The 14,198-nt window shown below is 47.0% G+C and overlaps 1 protein-coding gene across 1 annotated transcript in view; it reads left to right on the top strand.

Annotated features, from left to right (window-relative positions):
• The window catches only part of Crybg1 (crystallin beta-gamma domain containing 1), a 53,443-nt gene that overhangs the window by 36,872 nt on the left and 2,373 nt on the right, over positions 1-14,198 (top strand). The window contains exons 12-19 of the mRNA XM_052163010.1: positions 60-186; positions 374-406; positions 1,442-1,554; positions 3,155-3,284; positions 5,467-5,606; positions 7,812-7,935; positions 8,341-8,499; positions 10,144-10,306. Of these exons, the coding sequence (XP_052018970.1) occupies positions 60-186; positions 374-406; positions 1,442-1,554; positions 3,155-3,284; positions 5,467-5,606; positions 7,812-7,935; positions 8,341-8,499; positions 10,144-10,306 (989 nt within the window). The remainder of the gene's footprint in view (positions 1-59; positions 187-373; positions 407-1,441; positions 1,555-3,154; positions 3,285-5,466; positions 5,607-7,811; positions 7,936-8,340; positions 8,500-10,143; positions 10,307-14,198) is intronic.

Genomic DNA, 14,198 nt, shown 5'->3' with positions numbered 1-14,198 from the left:
TGTGGGGTAGTTTTATATGTAAAATAGGACCAACGTTAATCAGGGCTGTGTTTCTGTAGGTGGGTAGCCTATGAAAACCCAGACTTCACCGGAGAGCAGTATGTCCTGGATAAAGGCTTCTACACCAGTTTTGAGGATTGGGGAGGCAAAAATTGTAAGATCTCCTCCGTTCAGCCCATATGCCTGGTAAGGAGTTCATTCTTACAGTGTTAACTCAGCCCTGCTTCCCTCATGGCTTCTGGCTTACATAATGATTGCAACAGCAAAATGTTTTGGCATAAGTTTAGCAGTAATTGTTAATGTAGAAGAAAAGAAATTTTAACATAACTTCTTTAGTAATCATTTTTTTTCTCTTCTTTTATAAAACACTTAGGATTCTTTCACTGGTCCAAGGAGACGAAATCAGGTAACTTAAAAAAATGTTCTATATTAAGGACTATTCATTTTCCATTGAAAAGTGAGTATAAATGCCAGATGTGTGAGACGTTTTTTGAATTTTACCCATTCTTAATTCTGAAAATGTTAACAGTGGTGCTTAATCAATGGCACTGACCCTTGTCTAAATATTTACATAATACTTTTGTAATAAGATGCTGGATTTAATTTCATTACCAGAATCAATTTCATGGATAGAGATAAGTTGACATTCGAGGCCGTAGCACACGGTTATCACGGCACATGATAAACGCACTTGTATTTGCTGTGTGTGCACGGTATGGTGTTGCCCAAGCCTTTGCACTGCTGGCCTCTTCAGTTTTACTGCCACTCTTGTTATTTAGGCTTTTTAATGCAGATGTTCCAACAGCTGTAATTACACCCAGAAGCACAGACACGGTAGCTTCTTTTATTGGCATATAGAGATTCTAAAAAGTCAGCAAGTATCACCCTTAGAGAGGGAGGGAGACTCGACTACATGCTTCCCAGTCTAGTCTATTGTTAATGTTAGAGACGATGCACCATTACTTTTGGCCACAGTAAAGCCTTAACATGCCCCACAGCTTGTAACAGTAGTGTGCTCTTTAGAAAGTTGCCTCTGTTGTTCCACTGGCCTTTGATGCCTCTAAATTAAATGCTCAGGGATGGTACAGCCAACCTGTTGGCCATTAGTTAACTAGTAGAAAATTAAAGGATTTATAAAGTTCATACCATACTATATAACGAGAGTTAGCAGGTCAGGTCTGGGTCATTATTTGAAGAACTGAGCTACGTGGTGCAGAGGTTAAAGCGCTGGCTGTTCTTCCAGGGATTCAATTCCCAGCATCATGGGGCAGCTCACAACTGTCTAACTACAGTCCCAGAGAACTTAGTCACCAGACACACATGTAGTGCACAGACACAAATATGCAGGCAAAATACCCAGACACACAAAAAATAAAAAAACCAATAACCTGAATAGCTTCCAGCAGTTGATTTTGTTTCTCTTTCCTTTTTTTTTTTTAAGATTCAATTGTTTTCAGAACCACAGTTCCAAGGTCAAAGTCAAAGTTTTCAAGAGACAATAGATCAAATTGATGATTCATTTCAGACCAAGTCCTGCAGAGTTCTGGGAGGCAGGTAAGCTGACCGAGACGGGCAGAGGCAGATCCCTAGGGTGGAGGATTCATACTTTGCAAGTCTACCCTGACTCCTGTGGGTGGTCGGTGCTATAAAACCCACCACGTCAGTTGGGTAGCTTGCTTGTAGCATCTGGGGCCAGGGGTCCGAGGATGTACATGCCAATATGGGTTGCAGAAGCTGGTGATGACCCCGGTGTGCAGGAGGATTCAGGCCAGTTCGATACTCCGTACCTGCTCTAGTATCTGTAAAGGGGCTGGATCTGGGGAATCTCTTAGGTGCCTCCCAAGGCAGGAGTGTTTCTCAGAGGCAGCCAGGAGTAGGGTCCGCACTCTGAGAGGCAGGCAGGTGGGGCAACAGGCTACCTGAGAGGCTTGTGGGAGCAGAAGTGAGGTCAGTGTGGACTAGGGGAGGGGAGGATCTGACTGCTGCCCGTGGACAAATACAGAGTTGATGGATTCCTAAGAAACACAGATGGGGCTGTGGGAGGGGCAGTGAACCAAAGTGCTGTGCCAAAGCAGTCGTCTTGTGAGAGCTTTATAAGAATGGGGGACACTGAGGAAGCCCATAAAGCAGCCAGGGGAATTCATTCTAATAGCAGCAGGGACGGCATCTTTAATGTTATAGTTCTTGTGGTTCAGTGCCCTGGCTTTGAGTCAAATACAGACCAAGTGAGGGGAAGTATCTCAGGTGCTTGGCTCGCCCACCCGCCCTACCCCAATACTCTTCCATCCTGCTCCATTTCCTACTGCCAGACATACTTTTTTACATTGCTTATCATCTGTCTCAGCTTGCCAGAGTAACTCCAAGAGAGCAGAGACAGTGTTGCCTCTGAAATACCCAATACACAGTCAGTCCTCAGTGAGCATCTGTTAGGCTAAAATATAAAACCATCAGCACCTTTGGGAGAGTCCAGGTGTTAGGAAGGATGGTTTCAGTAAACACAGAGCTGGTCCTGATGGCTCAGTCCTTTAATACCCGCTGTTTTGGAGACTGAAGTAGGAGGCAGGAAGATGAGCAGGCTACAGAGTGAGTTCAAGGCAGCCAGGAAACTTAGTGAGGCACTGTACCAAAAGAAGGAGGAGGAAGGGGAGGAGGAAGAGGAGGAGGAAATAATAATAATAATAATAATAATAATTAATAATGTGCTTTCAGGATTGTTAGGCAGGGAGGGACGCTTGTGCATGTGGGTATACTGGCTGGGAACACAGTGGGAGGCTGGGAGGTAGAAAAGAAGCCATATTCATTCCCACCGAGTAAGTCACCAGCTGAGGCACACAAAATTGCCATGAAGTGAAATTCAGCAAACATATGTAGATTTTTTTAAGAGAAATCAATTAGGTAGAAGGTTTATGATTATTTTATAGCAGGAAGCTCTAAAAATCTGATTTCTTTTCATTTTTTCAAAACAGGAACTTATCGTGTAAGTCTGGGTGTCCTGGAACTCACTGTGTAGACCAGGCTGGCCTTGAATTTACAGAGATCTGTTAGCCTCTGTCTCCCAAGTGCTGGGATTCTGCACTATCAGGCCTGGCATAAACCCCATGTTTCCTAAATAAGATTGCATCTATTTCATGCCATGTGTTTGTTTCTTTTATAGCTGGGTTGCTTACGATGGAGAAAATTTCTCTGGCAATCAGTATGTGCTGGAAGAAGGTTGCTATCCTTGTCTCTCTGCGATGGGGTGCCTGCCTGGAGCAGCCCTGAAGTCTCTTCGCTTCATAGATTTTGTGAGTGTAAACACAGATACAGACAGACGTGAGCTGTTCACACCGCTAACAGAGCAAGGAAGGCACAGCTAGGACTGCCTCGGGTTACAGCTGCACGCACCCCAGCTGCACAGACCCTGCACATAGAGATTGTTCTTCTTTTTAAATATTTACTTTATGGTGCTGTGTGTGTGTGTATGTGTGTGCATGTGTATGTGCATGTGTGTGTGCATGCATGCATGTATGTGTGCATGTGTATGTGTGCATGCATGTGTGTATGTGTGTTTAGTGTGTATGTGTGTATGCATATGTGTGTGCATGTGTGCATGCATGTGTATCTGTGTGTGCATGTGTGTGCATATGTGTGTGTGCATGTGTGTGCATGTATATGTGTGTGTGCATGCATGTGTGTGTATCTGTGTACATATGTGTGCATATGTGTGTATGTGTGTGTGCACGCGTGCGCATGTGTGTGCATGTATATGTGTGTGTGCATGCATGTGTATCTGTGTACATGTGTGTGCATACGTGTGTATGTGTGTGTGTGCACGTGTGTGTGTGTGTGTGTGTGTGTGTGTGTGAAGAAGAAGATATCTAATCTCCTGGACTGGAGTTCCAGGTGACGTGAGCTATCAGACACGGGTACTGAGCATTGAACTGGGTCCTCTGGAAGAGCAGCCAGTGCTCTTAGCCACCTCCGACCTCAGCTTTTGTAACTTTATGTCTGTTAAGGCCAGGCCTCCTCCTTGCCTCTCTGCTGGGATGTTCGTTTATTCACATGCATGACAGTCATCTGCTAGCTTTAGGGCCCTCCCCCCTTCCTCTTCCCCCCACCTCCTTTCCTAACTCCCATTTCCACCCCTCTCTCCTTCCTAACCATGCTTTGTGCTGGATGGACACAGCTTGAATAGTCTGAAAAATGCGTTGTTTTTAAAAAGCATGTAGGTAGAACCTTGAATTTTATACCATCATTATGCATCGTTCTCACTCTTACAGGCATAATTGGGATATTAATGTTACCGTTTTAGAAGAGCCGTTCATGACAGACCGAGCACTCCTCCCTCCCTCGCTGTCTCACTGTTAGCCGTTTGGTCCCCTAACATGTCGTTGGGTTTCTGTTAGCCATCTCTTTCTCTAGGTTCCAATTCTTATTAGTCTGCAGAAATCCCTTGTGGTTTAGCCTATTTTCACTCGGTTCTTTTTCATCGTTTTACGTGGATGGGTGTTTTGCCTGCGTGTATACCTGTGTACCACATACCAGTGCCTGCAAAGGCCAGACGAGGACATCGATCCTTGGGAACTGGAGTCACAGTGGTTGTGAGCTGTCATGTGGGCACTAGGGACTGAGCCTGGGTCCTCTGCAAGAGCAGCAGATGCTCTTAATCCCTGAGCCCTCTTTCCAGTCCTGCTTAAAACGTCATCAGCCCAGACGGTCGGTCAGCTGTGCCATCCAGGTGACAGTGCCCCCTTTGAACAGGCTCTTTCATGGGAGCTAATCAAACTAATACACCCAATACAGCAAAACCAGACGACGATGATGTCCATATACTTATGTCTAGGTATATCTATAATTTTGGAAATTATTTGCTTTTGATAGCTAGTGTCATAAAATGCTTTAGACATTCCTATGATTTTAGTCTTAAATGTAGGAAGGATGTGTGTGTTGGCTTTATAGCACTCTGCCTGCTTGCCCATATAAATAGCAAGATGCCACCGATGCCACCAAGGCAGGAAACGGTAGCAATGAAACACGGGATAGCGCAGACTCATCAGCTTACAGCTTTAGGCTGGCTTGAGACTCAATGCTTGCCTGGGTGCTGAAGCCCTGGGGCGGAGCCTCAGCTGCCCCTCCCCACCCCCACCCCGAGGGGCGGAGCCTCGGCTGCCCCTCCCCCCAGCACAGTGGTGTACATCTGGATTCTCAGCACTTGCAAGGCAGAAGGACCCTAAGTTTCTCTAGGCACGAGCTGTCCCGTGTCCCTGCTTTCCTGTGACTATTTTAAGCCGCCTGCAGATTCAGGAGAGCTTCCCATCCTTCCTCTGTGACTTCGCAGGCTAGACACATCCCAGTCCGCTAAGTTTACAGATAGGTAGAGCCTGGCAGGATCCTGTGCTGTGTCTGAGTAGATGGTGTCTCACCTGCTTCAGACTATCTACAAAAGCTTTGCATTATTAACACGTGAACAAATTTACCTCCAAACAGGAATTTTCTGAACCGACAATTATTCTTTTTGAAAGAGAAAACTTCAAAGGAAAAAAGATAGAACTGAGCACCGAAACAGTCAATCTCCGATCCTTGGGGTTCAACACGCAGATCCGCTCCGTGCGGGTCGTCGGTGGCATGTGAGTGAGTTATTTGTCAATCTGCTAAAACGGACGGCTTCTCTTTCTTTTTCTTTTCTTTTCTTTTCTTTTCTTTTCTTTTCTTTTCTTTTTTCTTTTTTCTTTCGCAGACATGCCTTTCCTATGAAGCACATTTTAAAAATACGTGCATATGGATACATACATATACATACCCTAAAATGTACCAGCTCAGTCTGTATGCATTCTACATCATCTTAAGTGAACCGGCAGACAGCTTTGGCTGTCTGTGTGGGCTGACATTGCACACCTCCATGACAGCTTTGTCTGAGTGGGTCAGGCCTGTGTGAAGTCTTTCCTGCGTGCATCCAGCATTCTTCTTTTCTTTTTCTTTTTTGGCTTAAGTTTAGGTTAAGGATTCAAACTCCCCAGGGGAACCCATAGCACACTCACAGGGCATTTTTCTTTTTATAGCAAGAGTTCTCTCTTCTTAAGAGAGAACTAGGTTTCTTGTTTTGTCTGTTTGTTTTTATCTTTTGAAAGACTAACAGACCATGCTCTTTGATTTTAGAGCAAAGGGTAGACTTTTTTCTTTGATTACAGATGCTGTATACATTATTACATCAACAGGAGGGGCGGGCAGATGATTCAGTGACCGGAAGGCACTCACTGTGCAGGCCTGATGACCAGGGTTTAGTATACAGAGTTGTCTTCTGACCTCCACATGCACGGTGCTGCATGTCCCCAGCCCATCATACGCGAGTGCACACACAAACATGCACACACAAACACGCACACACAAATAAAGTAATAAAATAGTTACACCACCAATCTTCCTTCCTTCCTTCCTCCCTTCCTTCCTGTCTCTCTTCCTTCCTTCTCTCCTCTTTTGGCAGGGTCACTCTGTGGCAGTCTTGGCTGGATTGGAATTTGCTTTATAGATCAGCCTAGCCTCAAACTCACAGAGAGCCACCTGCCTCTGTCTCCCAGGTGCTGGGAGTACGCATCGCCATGGCCAGCTCCCATCAGCCAAGTATTTTTAAACTCAGGAAGATTTTGGTTTTACTCTCTAAAAACTAATTTGGTCATAAATAAATACATATAATGCAATGCGTTTTTCTCAGGAACATTTTCCTTTGTTGAGATGTGTTAAGGCATGCTGAGAGGCACAGGTATTGAAGGCTGTGGGGGATGGGCTCAAGCACACTCACTGAAAATAATTAAGGAATTATTAGGGCTGAAGCTTTTAATGACTTTTGTCGATCAATTCTAATGACTCTTTTGTAAGAAAGATGAATCATGTGCACTTAGAGCTCTGGGGTTTAAAGTAGAGGACATCCTTCTCCGATGATCGGCAGAGCAGGAAGGTCATGAGGTACTGGATCTGTGGGGTCCTCGGGTGGGCCAGGCAGCATGCGGGTGGAAGAAACTTAGCTTAACATTTTGGGGATTTGGGGAAGGGTCACTCTTGGTTTAAACAACAACAAAAAATGTTTTGTAATTGTTTTAAATTGTATATTAAATTAGCATGGAAGTAACGGGCTCTGTCATGGCTTCACGCATACTTTATTTTGCAGACCCTCCTTCTTTCTCGTGTAAAGAATTTTTATCCAAGCATTACACTCACCAGTGTACACTTGAGAATATTGTAAATGGTAATTATTTAGGATAGCATTTCATTTCATGTTGATTATTTAGGATCCATAACCTGGAATATGTTTTATGAACAACTTTCAGAAAGGACTGCAGAATCCCACTGAGAGAGCATCGCCATTTCATTGCCTTCCTGGAGGAAAAGAAAAACTTACCTATTTCTCAGAATGGATTCTGACATAAATACTTACATACTCCAGACACCCCTTCCCAAAAAATTCACTATTTATGAAGAAATAGCTTTGAATGCTCTATAACGTAGGCTAATTTCCCCTCCAGTGTGTATTAAAAGGTCAGTGTGTTCCGAGCTGGGCATGATGGGGCACACCTGTAAACCCCTGCATCTGGGAGGCAGAAGCAGGTCAGCTCGATCTACATATCCAGGTCTAGGACAACCAGGGCTACACAGAAAGACCCTGTTTCAAAAACAGAAAAGAAAAAGAGAAAGAAAGAGAGAAAGAGAGGGTAGAAGGGAGAGAGGGAAGGAATAGGGAAGATAAATTTCCAGCATTCCGAAGGCAAATGTAACTGTCAGGGCCCACCATCAAACAGACGTTGTCATGTTGTCATTGGCTGTGGTTTGTCGTCTTTCAGATGGGTCACCTACGAATATGGCAATTACAGAGGCCGGCAGTTCCTGCTGTCTCCTGCAGACGTGCCAAACTGGTATGCGTTCAGTGCCTGCCGCCACATAGGTTCCCTCCGGCCCTTCGCTCAGGTGTGTGGGATCCCCTCTAGGCTACGCAGACTCTTCTCAAAAGTATGTTTGTAAATACAGTTCATCCTTTCAGTTTCGGTCAGAGGCTTGACACTGGCTCCCCTTCCCTCCGTATTTGGACACTGAGATCATAGCACATCGAAGCAAGGTTATTTCAGACGTGCCAACAAGCCCAACAGCACATGTGTGTGTGTCCGCTCTGGTTGTTCACAGGCACACTGCACACCTCGGTCACGCTGGAATGTCCCCACACTGCTAGCATGGAGACCAGCACTTAGACCCTTAGCAGGGCTCCGTGGGTGTGGTCACCCTCCCTAACCCTTACACTCCACTCTGGATTCTTCCAGATGCATTCTTCCGACCGCACAGTCATATGCAACTACCGCTGGGTTTTTTGTCTTCTAGAAACGAATTTACTTCAGACTTCGAAACAAAGCCACGGGGCTGTTTATGTCAACCAACGGGAACTTGGAGGACTTGAAGCTTCTCCGAGTCCAGGTCATGGAAGATGTTGGTGCTGATGATCAGATGTGGATCTATCAGGAAGGGTGCATCAAGTGCAGGGTGAGCATTTAGGGCCGTGCGGACCGGTGCCTTACTGTGCCCGTGTTCTTCTCAGGTCGATGCTGTGACACCGTTCCAGAGACCTTCCAGAAATAAATTGAAAGGTTTTCCTGTGAAAATACTTCCCAGCAGTGAGAGAATCAGAATCAGGGTTAGGAACACACAATAGGAAGAGAATCTGGCAAGGGAGTGACATGTGTCTTTGTTCAGAGCCACAAACCAGAGCACTGGGACATCAGAGGTCACTCCCAGGGTGGCGGGACACGGATGCTGTGCCACACAGCCCACGTCCTAATGTTCACCACCACAAAGATGGGAAAGGCCGCTGTACTCATGGCTCCGGCCACAGCAGACATTAAAGGCGATGGCCAGGGCTCACGAGAGGAACGTCGCACTGGGCATCTCCTGTCCGCCATGGCTTTATGAACTTGACTGCTCCCGGTACTTGAAAAACTCGGTGCCGGTGAATCAGCTGGGCACACCTGCTCACTCTGTCTGTGTGCCTGAGGGGACACAGACATGCTTTCGTGGGTAGAGGTGCTGTTTAGACACACAGAAGGAAACAGAGGGGCAACAGGTGACTGAAAGCCTGGAACTGGGAAGAGGGCCAGTTCTGCCTTGGGCTATCTCCGTAGGAGAGCTTGGTACCCTCAGCAGGCCCGACATTTCGGAGATCTTATTTGATATCTCATGTCAGTGGGTCAAGGAGAAAAGGTGAGATGTCCCATGCACTCCCAAGGCTTTCACCAGCACGCATGAGTACGTGCACATGCACCACACCCAAGGCCTCATGCATACTAACGGGACACTCTCCTGCGGAGCCACGCCCCTGCCCAGAAGGGACCACTCTTAAGCTTTCCCTGTAGCCTGGTGCTGGTGGCGAGCAATGCTATCTGTCACTTCAAGGGACTTAAATCCTTGCATTTGAGCACCCGCTTCTGGGTTTGCAGATTTCTACTTTTTATACCTGGATAGCATGCCAATTTAGAAAATTTTAGATGTTTCTCGTGAAGGAACGACAAGGTAAGTGAACGTAACTCCAGGCTTCGGGGGCGTGGGGAGAATTTGTACTCTGTAGCTGCTCCAGTGCCGCTCCAGAGGGGGGCAGGCATGAACGGGAAACCAGGCCAAGGGTGAGCATCAGGTGAGCCTCTGCGCATGCTCGCTGCTCGCAGCCGAGACCATGCTGTGGGCAACTTTCTACGCCAAGGCTCCTCTGGGGGTGGGGGGATGTTTTGGATTTTTGTTGTTTTGTTTTTGTTTTTAAGTTTTAAGTGTACGGAAATTTTTATCCATAAGTGTATGTATACACACTTGTATCCACAGAGGCCAGAAGAGGGCAGAAGATCGATCCCCCAAGACTGGTGTTACAGACAGTTGTTAGCCACCATGTGGGTGCAGGGAACTGAGCACTAGTACTTCCAAAGAGCAGCTGTGATAAGCACTTAGCCCCCTTGAGGCTTCTTTTAATAGTAACAGAGTCTTGCAAGGGGCAGTCTTGAAATCGCTCATGTCATCTGAAAGATGGCCTACGGCTTGGCTTCAGTTACTCCAGCCAATGGTTGAAATGCCTAAAATGTGGGGCGGAGCCAGCCGGGGACTTCCTACTGGGAGTTCTGAGACAGGCTCTTGTTTCCTAAGCAGATAGCAGAAGACTGCTGCTTGACGATCGTGGGCAGCCTCGTCACGTCTGGCTCCAAGCTAGGACTGGCCCTTGATCAAAATGTCGACAGTCAGTTCTGGTGCATGAAGTCCGACGGCAGGATCTACAGCAAGTTGAAACCAAACTTAGTGTTGGATGTGAAAGGTAAGGACCGTTTCTCTGCCTGTGCTGTTCCCTTGCTTAGTTAAGGAAAAGCCTGTTGGGGAATGCCAATGTGCTGCTAATACACTGTGGGCGCCAAGGACTGGTTTTTTGAACCAAGGTCTAACCTAAGCTAAGCATGTGCGCACTGAACTATTTTTATAGTGTTAGGCTATGATCTTAGTCAGTGTAGTTGATAATGTACATAAAGGTAGTGTTTCGTTGAAAAACACTTGAGTTCTAGAAGGAATTACAGAGTATTAGGGTTCTCAAGTCACAGAACTTATAGACTGAATCTCTCTCTGTATATAGAAAGGGTATTTATTAGAACAACTTTGAATGTGGTCCAGCTTATCCAACAATGGCTGCCCATGAATGGGAAGTCCAAGAACCCAATAGTTCAGTCCGATCTGAGTGGGAAATTTTCGTGTAACTGTGTGCCTTAGTTGGTCTTCGGTATATGCTGAAATCCTGAAGAAGTCGGTTCTAATGCCAGGGAAGGGATGGGCTTGCCACCGAGAGCTAGAGCCAGCAGGCAGAGGGAGGGGCAGCCGTGGCTCTCAACTTCCCAGGGCTGCGACCCTGTCACACAGTTCCTCATGTCGTGGTGACGCCCAACTCTAAAGTTATTTTCATTGCTACGTCACAACTGTAATTGTGCTACTGTTATGAATTGCAGTGTAAGTACCTGTGTCTTCCCACATGAAAGGCAACCCCTGTGAAAGGGTCGGTCGTGGCCCACAGGTTGAGAACCACTCTTACGTAGGCTTCCAGCAGGGGTACCCCAGATTATAGGGGGGGTCGACCCACCTCAAAGGATCTGGATTAAAGGTGCGTCTTCCAACCTCAAAGATTGGATCAGAAGTGGATGTTCCCACTTCAAATGACTCAATTAAGCAAAATACCCTCACAGGTGTGTGCTGCCATTTTTGGGTTTTAGCTAATTCCAGATGCGGCCAACCCGACAACCAGAATAGCTATCACGGAACCGGAGGGATGCCACTGCAAGCTGAGGAGGCTTCAGTGAGGTTTCTCTAGAGTGAACGAACGAATGGGGCTTGGGAAGGAAAGCTGGTGCTGTCTGTGGTCAGCCTCTGGGGGATGGTACGTGACAACTCCGACGACTGGGCATCACCGTTAGCGTCCTAACCTAGGCAGCCTGGAGGGCCCCCGATGTGGTGCTCCAACAAGGTCCTAGGTGTCGCTGGGATGACGTTAGAGTCCTGACCTAGGCAGCCTGGAGTGGCCCCCGATGTGGTGCTCCAACAAGGTCCTAGGTGTCGCTGGGATGACGTTAGAGTCCTGACCTAGGCAGTCTGGAGTGGCCCCTGACGTGGTGTTCTATCCTAGGTGTCGTTAGGGTGATGGTCCGAGAACCACTGATGATGATTTTAAAACACATTTAAAAACCCACCCACACAATCCTTGGGAACACGGTGGGCGGGCACTGCTGCTGTCTGCAAGTGAAGAAGGGAGGGCATCTTAGGTGTGGCACTGGAATAAGTTCTAATTTATTTGTTCATTATGGTTACTTTATGTTTGTTTCTTCGTTGCTCTAGCCCAGGCTGCCCTTTAACTCTGGACAGCTCACCTACCTCAGCATCCTAAATTCTGGAACTCTAGGTCTGTCCTCTGCGGCACCCTGGGGCCTGCAGCAGTTAACACGCACGCTATTGCCCACCAGGAAGGGACGTTAACAGTGATCTGGTGACCATCAGTGGCCACACTATGCTACCTAAGCTTCTAAATCAATCGCTATCCCATCAGGGCTCTGAGCCAAAGCTGTCACTGAAAACCAGTAAGTCAAGGCAAAGGAACAGTGGCAGCTTGGTCCTTAGGACACTTTTGGACAATGGAAAACGGGGCATTGGCAGCAAGACAGGAAGCAGACCTGCTTTGCAGTCCTGGTGGTCCCGGTCGGTGGGCCGCCAACCCCCTCACCAGTAAGAGTAAACGCCTAGAGCCAAGGGAGCTGATGGTGCTCAGAGAGGCAGACAAACTAGGCCGACGCAGACAGCAGCAAAAACTAAGTGATACGACCTTAGGCTGCACGGAAACCAAGCCCTTCACATAAAAGGCAAGTGAAAGCCTCGGGTGTGGGAAATGGACGGCTGTAGGTAGCCCCCCTCCTCCCTCCCTCCTTCTTTCCCTCCTCCCTCCCTCCCTGCATCTACAGTCACTCAGAGGCCCAGCTCACAGACAGCCCCAACTGTGAAGCATCTGGGAAGCACTGACCCCGGCGGGCCTTTCCTCCTATAGGGTCATCCATGCTGCCAGCACAATGGTGAATCTCAAAACCACCAGAGGCTGGGGTCCGAGCTTGGTGATAGAATGCTTGGATCCATCCCTAGTGTCACCTTCTGAGAAAGAGCCCCCCCAAAAATGTAACTAAGTTGGAAAGATGAGGTATTGAGTAAACATGTGTTGGGAGGGGGATAACAATATTTAGTTCCCCGATGCAGCTAACAAACCTTGTGTTTCCAAGGTCACCGTGGTCCTTAGGGCACTCATTTAATTTTTTTTGGCCGTCTTCACTGTGTGCCAGACTGTTAGACACTAGGTAAATGGCTGTCTCTGCTCTCTGTGGGACGCTCTCGAGTCCCACCCTCCCGGAGTGAAGGTGCTAGCCTGCAGGTGTGTGGGTTCTGCCACAGTGCAGGGGCAACTTTCTTGGTCCCTTCCATTTAGGGTTCTCAGAATGTGGGGAAACACTGCCACCTTCTGGACACAGCATGGCCAGCTAGGAACTTGTGGTTTTCCTTGTTCTCTACTAACACTGCCTCAGACTCAGCAGTCTTACCAAGTCTTTCCTCTTGCGGTGTGTGTGGGAAGTGAATTGTTTTTAGTGAGTGCTGGGGGTTGATTCCAGACTGGGTGTCCTATGACAACAGTGGAGACTCACTCTCACCAAAAGACACCAAAAGCCCGACTGGGTTTTACACAAAACAGGCAAATCAAACGACTATGGAAGACACAGAAACTAAACATTAACCAATACAGAAAAGGTAACCCCAGGCAATTACCTTTTCTTTCTTGTCCCTGATGCCGGCCTTAAATCTGTAATGTTTCTGCTTCAGCCACACCAGGCAGCATCTTTCTAGTATAAAAGCTGCCATTTAAGGGAATAGTAGTGATTTATTCTAATTAGGATATAAACTTTCTTTCAAATTACACCTCAGTCCCGTACGCTAAGAACTCAACAGAACCGTTTTCAGACAGATGGGCAGGCGTGGATTCACCTCAGAATGCACAGGTGACAGGTGTGTCAGGACTACTGGCAGTGGTGGCCTGAGACCTAGCCTTCAAGGGAAGCTTAAAGAAAAGTAACCTCTCCCTACCTGTCTCTCAACACATGGCAAGAAGAAGGGTGTGGTTTGAACTTATAGTCATTTAACTATCCACCCATCCCTCGATGTCTTCTGTATCAGTCAATAGAAATGTTTCCAAAAAGAAAAAAAAAATGTTTTAAATTATTTTCAAGCGCAAAAGAATTATTCAGATTGTTACTCAAGAACTTTGTGATTCTAATGGTACTACACAAGGAAAGTATGTAAAGGCACCAGTGTCCTCAAGAATGAAAAGAAAAAAAAAACGTGTTTTTAATACTGAGCTGTTGGAGTTTGTTGTCTTTATAAAAAAACCTCTTAGGTATATTACTGTGTATGAGTGTTTTAGCACACGTGTGTCTGTGCACTTGAATGTCTGGTGTACTCTGAGATCCGGAAAGGACATTGGATTCCCTGGGGCCAATTGTGGGTGGCTTTGAGCTGCTACCTCGGTGCTGGGAGTCTAACCCAGGTCCTCTGCAGGAACAAGAGTGCTCTAAGCTCTGTCTGCAGCTAGGCCCTGTGCTGTCTTGACGGTGAGCAGACTCGCTGGGGGCTGAAGGCGAGGT

Source organism: Apodemus sylvaticus, chromosome 19 (genome assembly GCF_947179515.1).
Source record: "Apodemus sylvaticus chromosome 19, mApoSyl1.1, whole genome shotgun sequence".
Taxonomy (NCBI): domain Eukaryota; kingdom Metazoa; phylum Chordata; class Mammalia; order Rodentia; family Muridae; genus Apodemus; species Apodemus sylvaticus.
Note: the sequence above shows the minus strand (reverse complement) of the source record. Positions and strands in the feature narration are given on the sequence as shown.